This window comes from Barbus barbus (assembly GCF_936440315.1).
Source record: "Barbus barbus genome assembly, chromosome: 32".
NCBI classification, from domain to species: domain Eukaryota; kingdom Metazoa; phylum Chordata; class Actinopteri; order Cypriniformes; family Cyprinidae; genus Barbus; species Barbus barbus.
In genome coordinates this window covers 7,899,992-7,924,469 of record NC_136760.1, presented here as the reverse complement: position 1 = coordinate 7,924,469, position 24,478 = coordinate 7,899,992, and the positions used below count along the sequence as shown (strand labels likewise).

The window sequence follows — 24,478 nt, the reverse complement described above, 5'->3', positions numbered from 1 at the left end:
AGACTTAAGTCATATTAGCATATTAAAACATTTATTTTATATGCATTTTGTGTACTTGAAGAAGAGCTGTAAAACTTGTCATCATGATGCTAAAATACTTAAAAGAACAATGGTAAATGCAACAGGCTTATGGCATGGCCTTTTCATTAAGGACCTGCAGAAATTGTGCTACAATGAAAAATCAACATGAGTTTAAATGCTGCATGTCTCCATTGAAAAAAGAAAAAAAAAAACGTAGAAAGATTTACTTTTACTACAGTGCAGACTTTGTGCCAGAATGAAATGTGATCCACACCTCACAATGTAATCAAATACACAAGTGTGTTACACTCTGCAGCTGACAAGTTAAATATTAGGGACACAATTGAACGTCCTTGGGTCAGACTGCTATTTACATTGTATTGCTGTCTAATGGTTGAGGTGGCTGGATCATAGGTTTAAATGTAAATGTTTTATTTTACCAGTACCTGATATATTTTTATTTCATGAAAGGAACGTATAGCATAAAATTAGGCTACTTAACAATCATTATTCTCACATAGGGATCTGAAAATAAGCTATTTACCTTTTTATAAGCCCACATTACCTGTGGAATAGGTTTTGATTTGTACAAAAAAAAACAGCTTGATAAAAACAGACAAACAAACAAGCATTATATACATTATGAATTTTATTTAAACTTTTAAGCTTAGTGTAAAGTGACATTAGGGTAATGACAGTTTATAAATAATGTGAAATATTTTTAGCCATTAATCATAGAACATAAACATAAAGATGCAGTATATTATACATTTTCTGATCACTTTTTTCTTACTTAATCTCCATTATACAGTTATAGACTAAATAACCATAAAGTGTCAGTACATGTAGCACACCCAAATGCGTATTGTATAATACATCTGATAGTGTAAACACATAATATATGATGACTTTACTGTAAGGACAGCCTGAGTGCACTAAGATTACTGAGGAACTCATTGTTGTCTTCATAACTCAGAGCTTTCTCATAGCACTCAATGGCTTGAAGTTTCTCCCCTTTTATCTTATGAAGGAACCCTAGTATCCCATAAGCCTCTCCTGCCAGTGAGTTTCTATTAATTCGTTTGTCAGCGATCTTCTTTAAACGGTTGGCACTTCTCCTCCCTTCGACCGAATCCGGGCTCATCTTCAGACATTCCATGTAGTGTTTGATAGCTAACTGCTCACATCTGTGGCTGTACAGCTGGAAATCAGCATAATAAAAATTGACCACATGTAGATTGTCGTTTTTCTCTTCGGCTGCTTTGAAAGTGACCTGAAACAGCTCCTCAGCCTGCGACATGTCATGGTTTTCTCCGTACAGCAGCGCTAGATCGCTCATTGCAGAAATGAAGGAGGCCGACAGGCTGGTGGCCTTTTCTAAATGATAGATGCATTGATCGCGAATCTGTTGAACTCTTGACCCTTTGGCATGGTGACTTCCCTCCTGCTGCAGTTGGATTTTCTTCAGTTTATAGCAAAGAGCTAACTGATGGTGTATGAAACTTGAATTGGGTGAGCTTTCAAGCGCTCGCTTCAAAAGAGCAATTGACCTGTCCACACTTCCTAGTTTTCTGAAGAATTTTGCAACATATCTCATGACATGTGGGTGATCAGGAGATCTTTCTAAAGCCTTCTCTACCAAACTTTCAGCCTCTCTATTCCTCTTGTAAATAATCAGTCGCATGCTTAAGAGGACTTTGAGAACATCATCATCTGGATTTGTCTCAATGGCCCGTTTCAGTTGCTTTATTGTAGGTGAATCCTCCAAAGATAAACTCTCGTATTCGGTGCGATACAGAGCAATGGCATAACCAGCATTCCATTCACCTTCCTCAGGTTCCAGATCTAAAGCCTTCTTGAAACATAGTTTGGCTCTGTCGTAATATTTGTGTGAGAATTTAAGAAAAGTCCATCCCTTCTCCCCAAGCACCTCTGGAACAGATGAAAACTCAGTTGGAAAGGTTTCATTTATCTCCTGAAGCTTCTTCAGATAGCTTTCACATTCTGTGTAGTTCCTCATGTGATAGCTTAACCAGGCAAGGTTTCCATAAGTGACAATGAGTGCTCTGTGAAATTCATCCCCATGGCATTCCATGTGTAGCTCCACAGATGTCATGAGGTTGTTATGTGCCTCCTCAGGAAACCCCAGAAGGAACCGAACATATGCTAGAGCACTGTAAGTTCGGGCAAGTCCTTCTTTCTTTACGGGGTCCAACTTCATCTGTTCTTCCAGTCTATTGAGAAGATCATTTAGATCTATATCATCTTTGATCAGAGCCCAGGTGAAGTGGCATTCCAGCTGGTGAAGTTTTGTTCTCAGAGTTCTGTCCGGATCCATATCTGGTAAAAGTGAAAAAAAAAAAAGTGGTAAAAGTCATTCTCAATTCTTATATATATATATATATATATATATATATATTTATTTATTTATTTAAAAATGCAAAAACTGTCCAATATAACTTTTAAAATATATTTACGTTAATGTATTTTTGGTCATTTTAGTAATATATGTTTTATTTAAATGTATTTATTCTGGTCAAAATATATTTTGAAAAAAGTACATTTATTAAAAATGTAATTTTAAAATTGGAAATGCATTTTCTTGCCTCTTGAAATATATATTAAATATTAAATAGCTTTGCAAAAACCACTGTAGACCAACTGAAAAAACCTTTGTAATTGTAAGCATTCACTTACCTTATCTAGGACGTCTGTACGATAAATGTTTCAGAATCTACTTGATGAGGAAGGTTGTTCAGGCTTTATTGACCTCGCCTACAGATGGGAGTGTTAAACTCAGAATGAAAACTGAAACCTTGGCAGAAGAGGAAGGGAAAGAGAGATTGCAAAGACAGAGAGCTAAGGCTGCATAAAATGAAATGTAATATTTGGTAGTTAAATGAAGGCTGTGTAAACCAGTCATGTTTCTTTAGCATATGTATTTCTTTTACTGTCACTTTCAGCTAAGAGACAATGACAATAAAACTGTACATAAAAATCTTTTTTTGTTGTTGTTTTGTTTATTTTTATTATATATATTTTATTTAGGGGAAGTCGTGGACTAATGGTTAGAGAGTCGGACTCGTAATCCAAAGGTTGTGGGTTCGAGTCTCGGGCCGGCAGGGATTGTAGGTGGAGGGAGTGAATGTCCAGCGCTCTCTCTACCCTCAATACCACGACTGAGGTGCCCTTGAGCAAGGCACCGAACCCCCAACTGCTCCCCGGGCGCCGCAGCATAAATGGCTGCCCACTGCTCCGGGTGTGTGTTCACGGTGTGTGTGTGTGTTCACTGCTGTGTGTGTGCACATTGGATGGGTTAAATGCAGAGCACGAATTCCGAGTATGGGTCACCATACTTGGCCATATGTCACTTCACTTCACTATAATGACGTGTATATATAAACACACACACACACACACACACATATACATGACATTGTTTAAAGTAAAAGTAAGTTTGCTACTGACTCACTCATAAAGACCACCATCTATTCTAGATGGTCTTGTCACCATCTAGTTGTGTAACAATGTCACCTGCACTGAAGTCAAAATCCAGCACCCAGAATGTTTCTCAATTTCAAATATTATTAAATACTACTATTATTTATATAAACATTGTTCAGCCACTGACAATATATATTTATAATATACACATGCATACATACATACATATATATATATATATATATATATATATATTTCCACTTTTTTGTACTATTCTAGCTTATACACAGCATTGTATTCTTCATTTGTCTCTTTGGATAAAAGCATCTGATAAAAGAATGAATGTAAATGAATAAGTGCGCATTAAAAGCATTACAGTAAGTCAGGGGTGTCCAAGCCTGTTCCTGGGGATCTACTTTCCTGTAGAGTTCAGCTCCAACCCTGATCAAACACAACTGAACCAACTAATTAGGATCTGAAGGAGCACTTGATAATAACAGACAGGTGTGTTTGATCAGGGTTGGAACTGAACTCTGCAGGAAGGTAGATCTCCAGGAACAGGGTTGGGCACCCCTGCAGTAAGTTTTTTGATAAAAGTATGTATAAGAAAGTTAAAATTTCAGTCCCTTTGCAAAGTTTTTTGACAGCTCATCAGTATGTGAACAGTGCTGATTGGCTCTCCGCAGATACTCGTTTGCTTGTGTCTCCTGCTTGTCTTCAGAGGATATAAAAGCCAAAATCTCGAATGCTTCTCTGACTTTCTGCCTGGTATTGAGATTCCTCTCTGCGATTAGTTTGAGCTTCTTGCCAGATTGTTTTCTTTCGTAGCTGTCGATAGGAATCATGTATGCTGACTTGAACTGACTGATGGCTTGGTCTTCAAACTTTTTCTTGTAGAGCAAGAATACACCATAGGATGTGTAGCAGTGCTGCTTATCAGACTCACTGAGAGCCTTGTCATCTAACAAGCTGCGGAAAATCTTCTCGGCCTGTTCAAGTTGCCGATTCTCCCCATAGGCCTCTGCTAAATTTACTTTGGCATAAATATTGTTAGGTTTCAGCTCTACAGACTTTGAGAAGTGCTGGATACATTCAGCCACCTTAGCAGATTTCTGAGCAACAGGAACGCGTCTACCGGGCCTCCTCTCCTCCAACATCTGAATAAGCAGCTGTTTATGGCAAAGGCCAATTTGATGGTGCAGGAAGGAAGAGTTTGGGGCCTGCTTCACTGCCCTAGTGAGGACAGACAGTGATTCTTTAATGGAGCCCTCTGCCCTGAAATATTTAGCCACATATCTGGTGACTTGTGGGACGTCAGGAGACAACCTGAGGGCCTCTTTTATAAGGTTCTGGGCTTCCTGTCTCCTTAACCTCTGGAGTTTCAGAGCCAAAAGTACCATGATCTCAGTGTTTGTGGGCTCCAGGCTGAGAGCCTTTCTTAGCTGTTCAGTGACTGTTCCAGTGTCTTCTGCTTTGTTCATGCCGTCTATCCTGTAAAGCACTATTGCGTAGCCTACATTAAAAAACATGTTGTCTGGTTCTGCCTCAAGAGCCTTAGAGAAACTCTCTTTTGCTTGCTCATAGAACGTTCCTCCAAGTCTCAGAAAGCTCCAGCCTTTCTCACCATGTACTACGGGCAAGCTGCAGGTGTAATCTGATGAACCTGGTATGTCCTTGCATATACTTTTCATCTTGTTCAAGTAATCTTCCACATCATTTAGCCTCTGCAAGTGATAGTGTACCCATGCAAAACTGGAGAACGTCACAAGGAACTCAGCTTTCTTTCTCTGGTCTTCCCTTAATGCCAGTTCCGCCTTTTGAAGGTAATCCAGTGCATTCTCAGTTTTACCCTCCAGGTGGCTAATAAAAGCCAGAAGGTTGAAATATGTAGCATGATACTTTTGTGGATAAAATCTGATCCTATCACGAAGTCTGTCTGGTAAGCTGTTCAAATCCCTTATGTCTGATTTTTCTACTCCCCATGTAAAAAGACACTCCAGCTGCCTGAGTTTAGCTTCCATGTCTTTGTTGCTGGAGACATGAGGAAAAGAAATTGTTTCTTATAAGTTTCTTTTATAATATAGGCTACCCCTGATCATTTTTCAATGGTATGGACATTGCAAAACAAATTTAGATTGAAAGTTTAGATATGTTATGAAAAAAATATGACCGCTACGAGATCAACTGAGGAACATGCAAATGACCTATTGACTAAACGCAAAGACTATTTGCTACAGGGTGATTTTAGGCGTGTTTTAGACACGTTTGCTTAAGATTAGTCAGAACATGCGGAGTCAATAGGCTACATTTAAACTGCACGTTTGGTTAAATGTGTTATTTACAGTAGGTTCTATTCACTCCTACCTCATTTTATATTTCAGGATGCGTTCTTTCCCTTCGACCTGCGTATTGATAGATTCGATGTCACGAAAACGAAACTAAAAAGGCAGAGATAGGTTTCGCTTTCGTGATACGCTGTGAAAGCAGACGTGTTGCTCTAAATTCAAATCACTTTTGATTTTTGTTTGTCATAAACCCATAATGAAATAAAAGTATATTATTTACTTATATATATACTGCCGTTCAAAAGTTATGCAATCGCAAACAAACAAATAAGTAAATAGAGCGATTATAAATATATATTGCCCCTGCAAATGCTCTATTTACTTATTTTACTTATTTATTTGTTTGTTTGTTATCGTATAGGCCTAACTTTTGAACGGCAATACACACACACACACACACACACACAGACACTTTTATTATTATTATTATTCACATATATATATATATATATATATATATATATATATATATATATATGTATGTGTGTGTGTACCAGTTTTTCTATGCAGGTGGGGACTTAAACCTGAATACACACAGACACATGGGGACTCGTGTCACGGTGGGGACCTAAATTGAGGTTCCAATGGGTAAACAAGCTAATACATCACACAGAATGAAGTTTTTTGAAAATCTAAAAATGCAGAAAGTTTCCTGTAAGGGGTATGTACAGGTGTAGGGTTGGTGTAGGGCAATAGAATATATATTTGGAAAAAAAATAGTGAAGACAATTAAGAAAGAATTTCTTGCTGATTACCATCTGACATGTTAAGGGCTAAAACAATAAAATTGTGTTTTTAGTTAAACTTCTAAATTAATTTTTTTTTAACAAAAATAAAGAGACCATTGACACTTTTTTTTTTTTTTTTTTTTTAGCTTCAGTCCTTTAAAAATGTGATAAACATTACATTTGTATCATTAAATTGTCATCAGTGGGTATGTTTGTTTTATAACAAGTTCTGTGTAAAACCCCCTTTAAACCAATCCCATTTTGTCCGTTATGGGGTTGAGAAAAAAGGTGTCTAAATTGAAAAAAAAAATTAAAATAATAAAAGTTATTTAATACCTGAAGCTTAAAGACTTGAAGAAGTTTGATATTATGCCTAATGATGTGGGGTATTTTGAAAACGAATTAGTTGAAAAAATATATTCCAGGTTGTCCTATAAAAATTTTAAAATTATGAATAAATATTATAATATATATAGAGAGGGGGTATAATGTATAATACGAGCATAATCAGAGCGTGTCAAACAAATAAAAAACAATCTTGATAACACGAGTGTCGCAGCAGCACTTACCTCTTAAAAACAGCAGACGGCGGTGTTTATCTAATAAAACCGGAATAACTTAGTCTCATTGCTGTTCCTGGAGAGATACTCTTAGTGAAGTTGAAAGTGACAAATGGAAATTGAATATTAGCTGTCATATTTTGTAGGATTAATAGATAACCAATATAAATTGGGACTGCGCGAGATGAACTGCTTGAGCTGCTATCTAAACCGAAAAACAGTGCCATCTCCTAATGGTAAATTCGTTTACAGGTTCTGAATTTTACCACTCATTTGTGTCGTTTATTTATTTATTCACTGTGATTCAACGCACTGTCTTTCCATCATCGTTTATATTATAGTTTTTATTTATTTATTTATTTTTTATTTTTTTTATTTTTTTGTAGGCTAACAAACAATTTTCTGTCTCTATAGTTGCCTCTTGCAGGATTTTTATATTTATGGATTTATATAGTTTCCTATCTGATTAAAATGACAAAACTCTCAAAATACTCTCTCTGAGATCATTGCAAAATATTCTGGAATTTCCAACAGGAAGAACCATTTTAGGAGAGTTGAAGCACATGCATGTGGAAAGGGGGCGGGACTGTATGCTTTATAAGCGCGCAAAAAAACATGTGCTGCCATTCAGAAGCAGAACTGAAAAGAAATGACAATGTTTGGACTACAGTACCTCTGGGACAGCATTCTGCAGTACGAGGCCGTGCTAAGGTCTCCATATTTCCCAGTTCTCTTCTCAATTACAGTCTACCTAAGCTTCTGCCTGCCTTTTGTCCTTCTGGATGTCCTATCACCTAGGGTAGCACTGATAAGGAGATACAAGATTCAACAGAAAACCAGCGTGTCTTGGACGATGATGTGGAACTGTCTCGCACTCTCGCTCTACAACCATGCCATGTACATCTTCCCACTGAGTGTCCTGCACTGGTACTGGAGACCTGTCAGCTACTCAGCCACGGCACCTGGGCTCCTGCGAGTCATCTGGGACCTTGCTGCCTGCCTGCTTCTCTTTGACTTCCAGTACTTTGTATGGCATCTGCTGCATCACAAAGTACCTTGGCTCTACCGCACTTTCCATAAGGTGCATCACAAATACACGTCCACCTTCGCTCTGGCCACTGAGTACTCAGGGGCTTGGGAGACTCTGTCGTTGGGTTTCTTCGCTGCTGTGAATCCTATGTTACTGGGGGTTCATCCTATGACAGAGATGCTTTTCCATATGCTGAACATGTGGCTGTCAATTGAGGACCACTGTGGCTATGACCTGCCATGGGCAACACACAGACTGGTGCCTTTTGGACTGTATGGAGGAGCTCCTCACCATGATGTCCACCATCAGAAGTTTAAGTCCAACTATGCTCCGTACTTCACTCACTGGGACAAGCTCTTTGGGACACTGCGCTCTGAATGAACTGAGCAAATGGAACAAACTAAATGTCTTTTTTGTAAAAAGTGCATTACCATTCTATGAATGAATACCATTGACTCTAAGACTTTTTTTTTTTTAAAGTTCCTTTATAATTCATGTGTGTTAAATTAATGTACTCATTTATTTATTTAATGTCTGTATTTAAGTATGCTATGTCTAAGGACTATTTGAAGTATATTTGTTAACCTTAACCTAATATGTTTTATTTATTTTGTGTTGATACTGAATGTTTTAAACTGGAACATGAAGAACAAATCTAACTTATGGCAATAAAGCTATAAATATTAATTATATGTTTGTGTTTTCATTTTGCATATAAAGAAAATTATGTAACTATATATCATGACTTATGTTACAATTTTTTTTCTCAGAATAACGTATGGCTAAATTGATTTGGGGAAGTTAGCTAAAACATTTTTTAAAATAACCCAATAGTAATGACACATAAAATTAATTAATTCTCAATATGTATTAAAATTGTATTCAATAATTCAAATATTTAACCAACAAATAATGACTAACGTAAGACACTGAAATTACACATGGGTACATTATTTATCTTATTAATGAAAAAAACTGAATGAATTACATACAGTATGTGCAGATACATTATGAAACCATGCCAAATAACAGTGAAAATGACATGCACTGCAATCTTTTTAAATCATGCTTTACAAATAATGAAATACGACTATGTTATGGGCTCAGGTCTAGCAATTGTGGCCCTGGAACTGTTTCTATTAACAGGAAAAAATAAATATGAGAAATTATCAGATTCAGATTTTAATTTTGCTACAAAAAAAATGTCCCAGTTAGGAAAAGATCTTAAAATGCTAAACCAAAACCATCTAAAATAATAATTATCAGTCACTGAGTTGTAATTTTGGTATTATTAACTCACAGTTCCTGTAGCTCATGCCTCTAGAGAGAGTGTGTGTGTGTTATTACAATGGACATCCTGAAAAACACAATGGAGAATTTCCCAAGTCATGTGAGAATTCCCAGAATTGCTATAATTCCCGTCAATCGCTAAGTGAAATCCAAGCATGTTTTTGTTCTTTGCTTCTGGTGATTGAGTTCATATTTATTATTTGATCAAATCTACTGTGGATGTCCTTAAACCAGTGGTTTAAAGTGGTTCAAATTCAATTCCTGGAGGGCCACAGCTCTGCAGAGTTTAGCTCCAACCAGCTCCAACTCACACCTGTTTGAAAGCTTCTAGTAATCCTGAAGACCTTGGATCAGGTGTGTTTGATTAGGGCTGCAGCAAAACTGTGCAGAGCTGTGGCCCACCAGGAATTGAGATTGAGACCAATGCCTTAAACAGTATTTGGAGACCTTTGCACACTTAACTAATGTCTAAAGTATCCAGATACCGGGGACACTGTATGTAGACTTTATTATTGTGAACTCTCTTCTAGTCCATATTTACTTCCGTGAAGATCATTATAATGTTCTCACACTTTATTTATTTATATTTATGACATGTGTTTGTATGACAGCTTATACATATTTTTACACCAATGAAAATCAGCAGAATTTCCAATCATCCTTGTGGAACCTGTTTATCTTCATACATGCTTTTCTGCTGCTTCTAGCGGTTTGTGCAGTAATCTTAAAAAACTGGCTACCTTATTAGTTTGAGTTTCATGTGTGGGAAGAAGACATTGTATGCTTAAATGACAATCACTAACTGTGAATTTAAGAGGAAATAACATATTTAAGTACGCAGCTGTCAATTATCATCATTATGTTAATAATATCTGCATTCAGCATTCTTTAACAGATCTCAAATACATTTGTACATATTTTTGTTTATCATACAAAAATCACAACAGTGGCTGCCAGAACTTTGCTATAAAAATACAAGAATTATGGCATTTTGGTGGACCTGTATGTGCCATTAAATGATTTAATTTAAATATGCTAACATATTTGAGCTGTTATTATCTGTTTTGCTGTAAAAATGTGCTATTAATAACATAATGGAAGGATTAAAGTTCATCAGATTAAGGCCTCCATCATTGCTGGCCAATAATAACAAAAAAGTACAGGGTTACTCACACAAATACAAAACACTATTATGGTAACATGTATCACACAAAATTAATGCAATAAACATTAAATGGATGTGTATTATAACAGAAAACACTACAGTTTACATAAATTATAATAAAAATTAACTTTTTTTCATTCTAAATAAATGTGATGTTTTATGCTGGGAATGTTCTTTTCCTTGTTAATTATAAGGGTATTCAAACTTTTTTATTTAAAATATGTCTTAAAATATTTTACTGACAATGTATTACCTTCTTGAGTATAATACAAACACATACTCTTTAGTGGTAACAAATATTTTACAGTTAAATTATACGTCTTTTAAGATATAATTTTACCATATTGTATATGATAATATAACTTTTGACATTCTTTTTCAGTTTAAATCACTAACAATCATGGTGTAGTTCATGGCTGCATTTCAATATTTCAATAACAACATTCAAAAATCAATCAAATATTTCAAATAGAATGCATGGTTTGTAATTTTTTGTGTGAGTTTTCTGCAATAAATTATGAATACCTGTAAGAAAAGAGATCAGTGCTTGTATACCATGTCTGCTTTCTGTTCATGTGCAGTTTCCAGGAGTATGGGGGACTCCGACGTGAGGTCACACATCCTTTTTAGCAGACAAAACCCAAACCTTTTTTTTTTTTTAAAAAAAAGATAAAATCAGTTCTGATGAATCGTGTCATATCAGAGAATATGAAACTGTAAAATTGATTTGCTAATGACCTGAAAAGCATTTGAAAACTTTGATGTTTTAAGCAGAAACAATCACTGATCTACAGGAGAAATTTCAAAAGTCAGACAGACAAGGACAGCTATTCTTAACCACAAAAGTGAAAGAGGAAAAAGAACAAGAAGAAACAGCAAAAGTGAGAGTATGCTAAAAATGATTTTCCTCTCAAGAAAAAAATTTAACTACACACATCCTCCTTGATCATGAAGCTTGCATAATACTCAGAGAACAAAAGGTTGGATTTTGATCTTGCCTTTGGGGATACTGAATCAAAAAGACGTATTGTGCAACTTCCTGTACAAGTTCAGACAGACAGTTTTGTAAAAGGAGATCTGGCTCCTACGTTCCAATCTGAGGACACAAAGATATGCATTATAAAGACTTTTTAGATTTTGACATTTAGACATTTTAAAACTGCATTATATTACCAAGTGCATGTACAAGCAATGTTGATGCTAACCAAGATCAGTCAAACAGAAGGTTTACAATATTAGGTTTAACCTAAGCTAATTCTAAGAAGCAATGATAAGAAGGTAAAATCCAGGTAAATGTATCCTGTCCCTTCTAATTAAAATATTTAATTTCAAATAATGACTTTGCAATGAAATCATCCTTACAAAGTAGGCTATGTAAATACACGTATATAAAACTACATATGTTATTATAGGTCAGGCTTAAAATGTAACACAACATACCCGGGTTTCACAGACAAGGCTTAAGCCTAGACTAAGATGTAAATCAGAGCTGTTTCAAATGAAAGCAACTTGTACTGACTGGTCTTAAAATATATCAGTGCCTTTGTTTTGTCTCAAGATGGACACCAACAATGTTTTTTTCTAAGGCACTTTTATAAAAACTACTTAAAGGTCTTAATTGATCTATGGCCTAATCCTGGCTTAGTCTAAGCCCTTTACTTGATAAAGGTTGGGGACCCCTGATTTAATGTGTACAGGGATGCTGAAAGAGCAAATATCTCTCACACTTTCCACTGCATGATAGTGATCAATAGGTAATGGGTAGATAGTCCCTATAACTGATTATGTGAACTGTACCAAATGTCAGTGCAGAATTCTTGAGTAAATTGGGGTTTTGTTGTGGGCAGGAAACATATCTTATAGACCTCAGGGGAAAAAACACTGGTGCTCAACTAAACAGTGGTATGATCTGACAAAACCCATAAATTGTGTATTAAATACTATTGTGTATAGTAAATACTTGAAGAAAATTAAGACAGAATTATAACAGAATTTTTAACTTTACAACAAAAATGGGGTATTTGTCCTCAGACAAATACAATTCAACAGAAAATGAATAATGTGTATGTAATGTCCATTCGCAAGGGGGTTTCCAGAGTCAACTCGCCTCAAGCATTTAATGGGTTGTGATATCCACCATATAAATTATTGCTATAAAAAAATACAAGCAATATGGCAATTTGGTGGACCTGTATGCTGTGTCATTTAATGATTTAATGTTAATTTGCTAACGTTTTTGAGCTGTCGCAATCTGTTTTGCTGTAGAATGTGCTTTTAATAGCGTAAAGCTCTAAGCTCATAGGCCTCATCAAGGTGACGAGTCTGCTTACAGACAGGAGGTTGAGCAGCTGGCTGTCTGGTGCAGTCTTAACAACCTGGAGCTGAACACGCTCAAAACTGTGGAGATGATAGTGGACTTCAGGAGAAACCCCCCTGCTCTCCCCCCACTCACCATCATGAACAGCACTGTGACTTCAGTAGAGTCATTCAGATTCCTGGGAACCACCATCTCCCAGGACCTGAAGTGGGACAATCACATTGACTCTATTGCGAAAAAGGCCCAGCAGAGGCTGTATTTCCTCTGCCAGCTAAGGAAGTTCAACCTGCCTCAGGAGCTGCTGAAACAGTTCTACTCTGCAATCATCGAGTCTGTCCTATGTTCTTCTATAACTGTTTGGTTTGGTTCAGCTACCAAAACAGACATCAGAAGACTACAACGGACAGTTAGGACTGCTGAGAGAATTATCGGCGCCCCTCTGCCCAGCCTCCAAGAACTTTACACCTCCAGAGTGAGGAAAAGGGCTAAGAAAGTCACTCTGGACCCCTCACACCCAGCTCACTCTCTCTTTGTACTGTTGCCCTCTGGCCGGCGCTACAGATCACTGAGCACCAGAACAGCCAGACACAAGAACAGTTTTTTTCCCCAGGCCGTATCCCACCTGAACAACACATAACACACCCCGGTACTGTACATCCGTAAATAACTCATCAAACCTTCATCTGTACATAGGACACATGCACGTTCACAGTTCTGTCTATGGTCATGTCTCTTTTCTGTATAGTTTTATTTTTATTACTATTGTTATTCTTAATTATTGTATATTCTCTTCATTAGTGTTCTTTATCACCTTAATTATATGTGGTCTGCACTATGTTTGTACTTTCTGTACTGGAAGCTCATAACACCAAGACAAATTCCTTGTGTGTGCAAACACACTAGGCAATAAAGCTCTTTCTGATTCTGATTCTGATTCTGAAAGGAAGAACTAAAGTTCATCAGATTAGGGCCTCCATCACTGATAGCCAGTAATAACAAAAAAGTACAGGGTTATTCACCCAAATACAATGGCATTATGGTAACACGTATCACACTAAATTTATGCAATAAACATTAACTGAATAACATATTGCAAACTTCATATTACTAACCCAAAATTTGTATTCAAATACTGATATATAGTAAAATACTATAGTAAAATTCTTAATTCTAAAGACAGCAGTTTTCAATTGTAATTTAAAAGTGGGGGTATTTGTCCCCAGACAAGTAATAATCAACAGAAATGATTAATGCGTGTGTAATATCCATGCGCAAGGGGGTTTCCAGAGTCAGGGCCAACTGGCCTCAGGCATTTAATGAGTTATACACACTGTTGCCAACTAGTTTTCAGAATAAGTTGCTAAAGGAAGGTTGATTTGTTGCTAAAAGTTGCTAACTGATGTTGTGATGTCACTGCGCTATGATGTCATTACGTAATCACGACGTAAAATTATAAATTATATCACTGCACCAAATCTCAGCAAAAAATATGTTCATTTAGGTTTGTTCGTAAAATAATATAAATGCATAATACATTATTAAAATGTAAATAAGAATTGTTAAATACCTTGGAGTTTGAAATAAAGTTTGGAGACAATAATCATCACCTGCCTGTGCTAACGTCAGTTTCTTATTATGAAATGAGGAACTTGTGATGTGAGCAATGATCATGCTTCTGTACGAATACATGAATCTGCCAAAAGAGTTCATCATAACCAAAAGTGCCGCAGAGAACACACACACTCCAAAAAAACTCAAAAAAATACTCATTTCCAGGCCCAAGGAGATTTCATTTGATTTATTGGCATGCACATCTGGAGCAGCAAATCAAGTTTCTACAGGCATTTTACAGTTTAATTACTAATACATTAAAATGTTTAAACTTGTTTCATTGTCACTCAAAACCTGTATTATGAAAAACACTTTTCACAGGAAACTTTAGTCATTCAGAAATTTGACCCATAAAATACCTCAGTATTGTAGAAAGGATGTGTTAATCCATATCAAAACAGACAGCATGCCTTGAACATGCACATGTAGATGCACTAGATAGTGTTCATATTACACCTCAGTTGAAAGTGGATGATGGCAAACTGATCCGAAGATATTCACAGATATAGCTGAGCCCACTGTGTGCCTTTTTCATGCTTAGTGAGCACTTTCACACCATGATTCTTTGGTAAGTGTAAAAAAAAAAGGGATTACTAGACAGGATATGAGCCATGCCAAGTCCTTAATGAAATCCATGCAGCAGATAAACAAACGCCTTTGAGTTTCTTGGATATGGCAACACTTATGCATCACAGATTTACAACTTAATGCCATAAAGTATTTCTCAGAGAACAACAGGGGTGGGGGATGAGGGTTAAGTCAAAGGCTGTGTCTGAAATTGCCAATCTACATTTTTCTGTCAGGGTGCGCTGGGAACGAAGGAGCGAGGAGACGTAGGAATTCTTTAGAAAACACATCTTTAATATCAAGTTGTCATTGGAAGCCGGTGCAGGGCAGGATACTGGAGAGGCCTCCAGGGTGGATCAGGGGTCTTGGACGGCCATGGTGGATCAGGGGACTTGGGAAGCCATGGCGGGTCAGGGGACTCGGGAGGCCATGGCGGGTCAGGGGAGTCCGGGAGCCATGGCGGAACTGGGGACCCAGGCGGCCATGGCGGATCAGAGGAGTCCGGGAGCCATGGCGGATCAGGGGAGTCCGGGCGGCCATGGCGGATCAGAGTAGTCCGGGAGCCATGGCGGATCAGGGGAGTCCGGGCGGCCGTGGCGGATCAGGGGACTCGGGCGGCCATGGTGGGACAGGGGATTCGATCTCCCGCGAACGGCGGGCTTGGGTGAGCGGGAGTGACGACTTCCATGCCGCGGAGAGGGCAAAAAGGCAAACAAAAACTTGGAAAAATGGTGAAAACAAAACGAGGAACTCACTTCTTTTGTAGGTCTGCTGTTATGTTAGGGTGCGCGGGGAATGAATGAGCAAGGAGACGTAGGAATTCTTTAGAAACACAAATCTTTAATATCAAATGTAGAAGACATTCAAGGAAGACATTTAACAGCAGACACAGGACTTATAAACAGGGAGCATAATCAGGAAGAACAGAAACAGGTGGAGTAATTAATCAGAAACCATGGAAACTAATAATCAAAATGGGGGCCCGGAACTAACCAAATAAGGGCAAAAGGGAACTAAACGGGAACACACACGTGACATTTTCCTAAAGCCAACTGCATTTTAAATTAGGGGAGGCACTTTTTGGGGAAGTTGCATTCAAAAAGTCAATAACAAATTACAAAGTTGTGAGACAAATAATCGTTATCTCTCAGTGACTGAACGAGCTGTATATTTTCCTTCATGTTCAAGAAATGCAGCTATTACCAGAGAACCAGAGAGAGATGTTAGCACCATACAAAATGGTTAATCAATTGTATTTGTTTGCTTTATTGTATATAATTGTATTTGTTTATAATTATTATTAGGACTGTCTTCTTTTTCCCTCTTTTGTTGTTGTTGTTTCCCTTTTCTTTTATATTACTTTGGTGATGTAGCTAATTATATTCTGTATACATATACTTAAAATGCTTTGAAATAACTGAAATGATTTGTCAAGGAATGCAGTGAAGACTTGCCTAGGACTGCTTTAGCCTTGTGTTCCATTTTCCTAAAAATAATTTTTCTTCCAATAATTATCAAGTAACAGTGAACACCTTGATTAGCTGGTTCAGGTATGTTCGGCTGGGGTTGGAGCTGAACTCTGAAGGACGACAGCAGGGTTGGAGACCGCTGGTATATCATATTTGATATATGAGGCCTCTAAAACATCAGTGTGACCAAAACTTTGCTGAAAAACTACTACATGTCTTCTGGTCTCTGATTGATAGTCATACTGTTTTAGCACGTAACGGCTGTTTAGTTTAATTCTAAACCTTCAGGTCATGGTATACGTTGTCACAATCATTATTTTTTTTTTTTATTTGTATAGTGCTTTTTACAATCCAGTTTATGTCAAAGCAGCTTTACAGTATTAAACACGGTCATGTCTTGTTTAGTTTCATAGTTTCATTGTCATGTTCTGTTACGTTTCTAGGTCATGGTTGTCTTTGTCTCCGTCTTTGCCTGAGTTCTCGTTCATTTGTTACCAAGGTTTACAATTAGTTTCTCACCTGTTTCCTGTTTCTTTCATTGCCTCTCTTAGTGTATTTAAGCCTTCTGTTTCCTCAGTTCAGAATTCTGCATTAACATCTACGTTTATGTGAATGTACCGTATTTTCCTAGTGTTCCTCCACACCCCTTTTGTCTTATGCAAGCCCTTTCTACAAACCTCTGTTAAACCATCTCTTTGTAATACTGTAGCCAACGCTTAGTGTGCATGATGTTTTTTTTCAATAGCAAAAGTAGTTTTTAACTATAGCTGAAAAGAGCGCGTCACACCTCTGTTCATCAGGAAGAGTTTGCACTGGCTACCAATAGCCGTTAGCATAAAATTCATAGCATTGATGTTTGCCTACAAAACAACCACTTCAGACTTCACTTTAATTCACTACTTCAGACTTGTGTGCCCTCTAGAAGCGTATATGTTCTGCAAGTGAATGGAACATTATAGTGCCATCCCAAAGAGGCACAAAATCACTTTCACTGAGTTTTACTTTAACGGTTCCCTGCTGGTTGAACGACCTGCCCAATTCAATTTGAGCAGCTGAGTATTTATTTTAAAAACTTAACCTTCTGTTCTATCTACTTATTTATTCTTATTATTTATTATAAAGAAAAAAAAACTTGCTACAAACGGGACTTGTCACAACACTTACATAATATTGCTCTTTTGCAATAATAATTAAATATATCAAGACATTTATTGAACTGAGGTTTACCAATAATTGTTTTAAAGAAAAATCAGATTAAAACATAAGTATCAAATATGATACAACAAGCTTTTGAGTAATTTTTATTTGTACATCTCTTAATCATCTTTGTATTGTATTGTATTGCATAATATGTTTTGCCCCCCCCCCCCCCACATTGAAAACTACTTCGACCATAAAACTTCACCATAAATATCATCTTAATTAACAAGATATTGCGTGAAAACTGATATAGGTAGTGTTTTTATTTAGATAGTCTGTTATAGTCTACGAAGATCTTGTTATAGCTATCACTTAATCTGGGATAAAGAAAATAAACACTTTTACATCTTTAAAGTAATAAATCATAAACCTGTTTGTTCACCAGATGAGGAACTCCTTTAAAAGAAGATCATTCAAATTGAGGAACCTAATGACAACAAAACCACAAATGAAAAGGGAAAACAATGAGTGTTTAAGGTTGAACAGCCTTAAGGTTCCAAACCGCAATGGAATCTATAAATATATCGTGGGTAACTCCAAAAGTTTACACCCAGTTTAATCATAGGTGCGTTATTTTTGGTCAATGAGTAAAATCAGATCAATGCAAACACATGATGCAACAGTAAAACACACCCTAACTGACATATACTGAGTGCTAACTTTTTCAGCACAAAAATATTAGGACATTTTTTTACTCTCATAGAGAATAATCACTGTATAATTTACTGAGGTGTGATGCTACTGTAAACTCACTCCAAGAAGAAAAATCATTACTGGGTCAGATCATGACATGAAAGTGCCTCGGGGGCCAATTATCCATCAGTGCTCATACACCAAGGGCTGTAATCAGACATTTCTGTCATTGGTGATGGGGCCCTCTATATCACCCTGTACCCCCAGGCCTTTGTTGCTATGTTTTCACTACTTCCTGACTGACATTTGTACGAGATTGACATGTGTAATGATTATAGCCCATCAACGCTATCTCACGACCAATTCATACAAATTTTATGAGGTGGCTAATTCGTATCATACGATTTTGTACGATTTGTCTAAACCGCAGTGACAGGTAGGTTTAGGGATGGGGGTTAGGTGTAGGTCATTCGTACAAATTCATACGAATTAGCCACCTCGTAAAATATGTACAAACTGTCGTGAGATCGGGCTGGATAACCCCCTGTAACTGGTTATGTGACCTGTCACAAATGTCATTACATACCAAGCCTTGAATATCTAGATTTTTTTGTAGACGCACAATCTAAAGACCTGCAGGGGGAAAACATGTAATACTTAAAATGGGGTTTGATCCAACAAAAATAATCCTGTAATAAACCTTATAAACTTCAGTAGTGGAAAATTAAGATGTGTCAAACCATCAGTCATGTCAAAGCAGCAGTCAGGCGACTCAAAGAGGCTTTTATTTTAGTACAAAATGTGAATGAAGGGTGTGATAGAGTTCATGAAACGTCACCCAGTCCAAAGACGTACATTAAAAGCTTTACTTCTGCTTTTTTCAGTCAGCCTTTAGGGCAACTTGAACTGTGTAAAACCAGAACTAGTAGAATCATATTTTGCATGGTTGTGAAAGGTATTAGTCATTTAAACTTATTTGTCAAGTTTCTAATTATCAGTTTAGAAAATTCCGTTACTTATGGGGTATTAATTAGGGTGGAAGCAGCAATTCAAACTAAGACACTAGATTTTACTGTACAGTAATTCTAGTTATGGAGACTTAAATGCTTTGAGTCTTGAATCAGAATTCCAATGTTAAGGCCGATTCACACCGCACAGACAAACGCCAACAAACTCCAACAAACAAGCTGACTCAAGTTGGCTGTTGGATTTAGAATCTTATGAAAAATAACTGTCATGTTCACACTGCACCAACAGACACCGACCAACTCTATATCTATAAGCATGTTAAGTCAGGTGAAAACAAACTCCAGCCAACTCCAACCAACACCAACATTGGTAACACACTGATCGAACAAACTCCAACAGAGTGTGTTGGCGTTTGTCTGTGCGGTGTGAATTGGCCTTTCGACTGCTGATTTCCAGAGAAGATATGGACTAACCAATGTTTGCTAACCATTAGCCCACTGCTACTCCAACCATACTCTCTCCACCAGCTCACTAACTTTCTGTCTGGTTATGTTGAATTCATCTACATCTCTAACCCCTCACCAATAGTTGTATGTTAAAAATGCTTATTTGAATATCCTCAAAATATAGTCACTATAAATCTCTATTTACTATTCATTTATTTATAATTATTACTCATTTCCCCATTTGTTTTATGCTATCACACACTTTATATTACACATGTACAGATGTGTCAAATGAATTAGAATTAAATATTGGTGACACAGACCAGTACTTCAACTTTATCTCAGCTATGAGGAACTGACTCTGTCCCTGATAAGCAGTCTGTTACTAATTCAAATAGAACCCATAGAAATTAGTCAAAATGTTTTAAATACCCAAGTTCCATTTCAGCTGAAGGTAAAATGTGGTCACATGAAGAAACTGTGAGAGCAAGAGAGAGTAACACGAGAGAAAATAGTTTGATGAATAGTTTAACTAAATGTTGCTAGTCAGACTTTTTTATATGGACCTTAACATTCGCTTGTTTTTGACCAACACTCACTTTATCTGCACCTTTTATATATGTCTTTTGTTATTGATTTTGTCTCTAAAACACTTGTTTGGCATTCATTGATCACACTAAAATATTCATTCCCAGCACTCTAAAAAAAATTTACTCTAAAATTTTTTTACGTTCTCTCAGATATTATATTAATAATTGTAGCCTACTAAGTATAACTACTTGGTTTTGCCAACTTTTAATTTGTTTGTTCACTAAATGCAAAATACCTCATTCAGTAAATTTGTCAGGACAACAACTGATTTCTTGTCCAACATTTTTTTTACAAATAAATTTATCATTTTAATAGCCATGCATATAGTCTTATATGACACTTAATATATTATGTGAACTATACTAATTTTGTTTGTGAAGAAACAATCATCCACAGATAACCAAGATGTAGTTTTATCTGAGCATACTATAGGCCTCAACATTTGACACACAAACCTCAGTGACAATAAACTAATTTAAAAAAGTGAGCTCCTTACGTCACAACACAACATAAAACTAACAATAATAACAAAACAACAACAAAAATATAAATGAATTCAGCAAACAACAATGATCCTTTAACCGTATAATTTATTAATGTTGTAATGCATACTGGGAACTCACAAACCCCTCTTTGTTCATACAACTGTGTTTGACTGGTTGGGACAACATTTTAGGGAATTCTGTTGGTCTGACATGGGTTTTTATGTAGTTTGAAAAAAAATGCATTATAGTATTTGAGACTTTTGCAAACTGGAAAATATGTTTGTTTTTTTACAGTGAGACTGTGTTATCTGTGTGTTTGCTACACATTGTGAATTTCAGTTTGAGAATTGTGGTATGTTTTGTCGTGACGTATTGTCAAGTATGGTGACCCATACTCGAAATTGGTGCTCTGCGTTTAACCCATCCAAGTGCACACACACAGCAGTGAGTAGTGAACAAATGCACACACACACACACACACACACACACACACCGTGAACACACACCCGGAGCAGTGGGCAGCCATGCTGCAGCGCCCGGGGAGCAGTTGGGGGTTCAGTGCCTTGCTCAAGGGCACCTCAGTCGTGGTATTGAGGGTGGAGAGAGCGCTGTACATTCACTCCCCCCACCTACAATCCCTGCCGGCCGGGGACTCGAACCCGCAACCTTTCGATTACGAGTCCGACTCTCTAACCATTAGGCCACGACTTCCCCCATTTCCCACATTTATAATGTGTTAATAACACATTATATAATAATAAAGAGAAATAAAGAGACATGCAGAAAGCTCTATGGTTGATAGAATGTAATATTGATATAAATCAAAGCAACCTTGTCCTAACTTGTTCTTCTTGAGACTTGCATTCTGGCGGCAATAGGAGATAAGCTTATCACACATACTGATTCACACTGCTTACTTGCATCAGTTCAAGGCTCACTCTATGTAATTTACTGAAAGTTAATATGAGCCCAATAAGAAATGTTAGGTGGGCTGAAGTATGTTATTGAGCAATCTGATCTGGCGATGGAGGTGACAGTACAGAGGAAAGAGAGTTATGGCAAGACAAACAAATGACTTACAGTGATGTGTTAAGATAAATGTATTTGTGAGGAACAGAAACCGCAAGTTATATTGTTAACAATAAATGACCATATCCCTTCTGACAGATCCAAGGATTATCACAACAGTTTGATACACTGCATAAGGCGATTTTTTTTAATTATTTATATCTCTACCACAATTTATTTTATATTATAGAATGTTTTAATTTACTGGGTTCTGTCTATACCATGAATGGATGCTCAATTGTGCTTTTCTCTTTAATAGGAATAGTTATTTTAACAATAATATAATACACATAAACTTAATATTTTTGTAATATTTTTGTGTACAGCATAATGTTGTGAAGCACTGCATTTAAAACAGGTGAATTAATTTTTTAAATTTAAAAAATGTGTAAGTTTTAAAAGTGACAAATTTTAATATCTGCCATTCATCAATTATCTGCTTATTTGGCAAGAATTATAATATCAGTTCATATCTAGTTGCCCTTTCCCAGTTTGATATGCAAAAACAAAAGCACATGTTAATCCATTCATAAAGTGGTTCCCTTGTGGAATAAATAAATAAATACAACATATACAATTTTGTAAAATGTAATAAAAAATGAATCTGTTATTTGTTTATTCTCTTTAGCCTTCATTTAACTGACATAAGTACAGCAAAAAGATTTCCAATGTTTTCACTGACCAGCTTAATTGTATTTTGTAAATATAAACAAATTTTTATTTTGATGGCTGCAACACGTTCCAAAAAAGTTGGGACAGAGGCAAAATAAGTGAAAAGATTATAGAATATCCAAGTTAAACTGTTTTGAAACAGTCCACAATACACGGGCCACTTTGTGCAAATTTCATGGGATAAGTGTCAAACAAATCAGAAATCTAATTTCTCAATGTAAAATTACAAAGAAATTGGGTCTTTCACCAACTACCATATATAATATTGTGAAAATATTCAGGGAATCCAGAGAAATCTCAGTACATGTATGGCAAGGCAAGAAACTTTAGGTGAATGTGCATGACCTCTGATGGCATTGCATAAGAAACCGCCATGCTGCGGTGTTAATATAGCTTCATGGGCTCAGGAGTACTTTCAGAAAACTGCTGACATAACACAGTCTGCCACTGCATCAATAAATGCAACTTAAATCGCTGTTACTCTAGGAGAAAGCTATATATATAAATTCTATGCAGTGATGTTGTGGGTTCTCTCAACGCTATCTCACCACCAATTCGTAAGTATTTTACGAGGTGGCTAATTCGTACGACCTCACTCGTATGATTTTGTGCGATTTGTCTAAACCCCAGTGACGGGTAGGTTTAGGGTCGAGGTCATTTGTACAAATTCATACAAATTGGCAACTCGTAAAATACGTACGATTTAGCAAAAATCATATGAATTTGTACAAGTGAGGTCGTATGAATTCTTACGAATTAGCCACCTCATAAAATATGTACGAATTGCCGTGAGATCAGGCTGGTTCTCTGGGCCAGAGCTCATCTCAGATAGTCAAAAAGACAGTGGAAATGTGTGGTGTGTTCAGAAGAGTTCACCTTTCAGCTTGTTCTTGGGAAAAATTTATTTCAACAGCAAAAATCAAATGGGGCCATGGGACCAAAGGGACCATCCAGACTTTCATCAGCGACAGATGTAAATGCAAATGTCTGTCATGGTATGGGGGTGCATGGTGACTGGTATATGTGCGATGCTATTATTGACATTGAGGCATATACTGGGATTGTACAGAGACACATACTGCGGTCACGATGACGTCTTTCATAGGAAGTCCATCATTATTAGATCAAGACATGCATGTCTCATGTGGCATGTGCTACAACAGCGTGGTTTCGTAGACACATGTGGATGTGACTGATCTGACTCTTATTGAAAATATAAGCCCATCATGAAAAGGAGAATCAGACAATAACGGCTACGGACTGATGAGCAGCTGTCTTGTATCAAGCAAAAATTTTGCATGCAAAAATCTAACAAGTAGTATCCTCAATTCTCAAATGATTAAACATTGTAATTTGTTTATATTTACAAAATTCGATTAAGTTGGTTAGTGAAAACATTGGAAATCTTTTCTTTGTACTTTTGTCAATTAAATAAAGTTTAAAGAGAATTAACAAATCACTGATTCTTGATTTTTACATTTTATAAAATGTCCCAACGTTTTTGGAATTGGGGTTGTAAATAAAAATTTTAATTATTAAAATGATTAAAAGAAAAAACTGTAGAGCTATCTAAATATTTCTCTATTTGTTTGAATGAACCAATACATATAGGGGCTTTACAGTTGAAACAGTGGCATGTGGTCTGCTTAAAACATTATTAAATGTGCCACTGGACAAAGTTTCGGCAATATCGTAATGGTCTTTGGCCTACATTTAAATAGATTTTAAATTCCCTTCAATACTTTTTTCCACACTAAGAAAACCACAATGTAAGATAGAAACAGAGAGGAAATCAAGCAGATCTACATAATTACCACAGAATATGAATATACTAATGTCTTCCGTCCTGTCTCTAATATTTTCCTTC

The 24,478-nt window shown here is 36.6% G+C and overlaps 3 protein-coding genes across 3 annotated transcripts; 1 reads left to right on the top strand and 2 right to left on the bottom strand.

Moving 5' to 3' along the window:
• Window positions 1–659: 659 nt before the first annotated feature.
• On the bottom strand, window positions 660–3,607 carry ifit10 (interferon-induced protein with tetratricopeptide repeats 10). The gene is made up of 2 exons (XM_079389312.1): window positions 2,719–3,607; window positions 660–2,361 (listed from the first exon to the last, which is right to left on the bottom strand). Exon 2 carries the CDS (start codon window positions 2,357–2,359, stop codon window positions 932–934), a length of 1,428 nt encoding a protein of 475 aa, XP_079245438.1. The 5' UTR covers window positions 2,360–2,361; window positions 2,719–3,607; the 3' UTR covers window positions 660–931.
• On the bottom strand, window positions 3,429–5,913 carry ifit9 (interferon-induced protein with tetratricopeptide repeats 9). The gene is made up of 2 exons (XM_079389313.1): window positions 5,830–5,913; window positions 3,429–5,496 (listed from the first exon to the last, which is right to left on the bottom strand). Exons 1-2 carry the CDS (start codon window positions 5,832–5,834, stop codon window positions 4,077–4,079), a joined length of 1,425 nt encoding a protein of 474 aa, XP_079245439.1. The 5' UTR covers window positions 5,835–5,913; the 3' UTR covers window positions 3,429–4,076.
• Window positions 5,914–7,729: 1,816 nt separating this feature from the next.
• On the top strand, window positions 7,730–8,858 carry LOC306852789 (cholesterol 25-hydroxylase-like protein). Its single transcript, XM_079389868.1, has one exon. The coding sequence runs from the start codon at window positions 7,748–7,750 to the stop codon at window positions 8,507–8,509; it is 762 nt and encodes a 253-aa protein (XP_079245994.1). The 5' UTR covers window positions 7,730–7,747; the 3' UTR covers window positions 8,510–8,858.
• Window positions 8,859–24,478: the final 15,620 nt, after the last annotated feature.

What these genes read in the sequence shown, in the direction of transcription:
- ifit10 (XM_079389312.1), bottom strand. Translation starts at nt 2,359, where the DNA reads ATGGATCCGGACAGAACTCTGAGAACAAAACTTCACCAGCTGGAATGC.
- LOC306852789 (XM_079389868.1), top strand. Translation starts at nt 7,748, where the DNA reads ATGACAATGTTTGGACTACAGTACCTCTGGGACAGCATTCTGCAGTAC.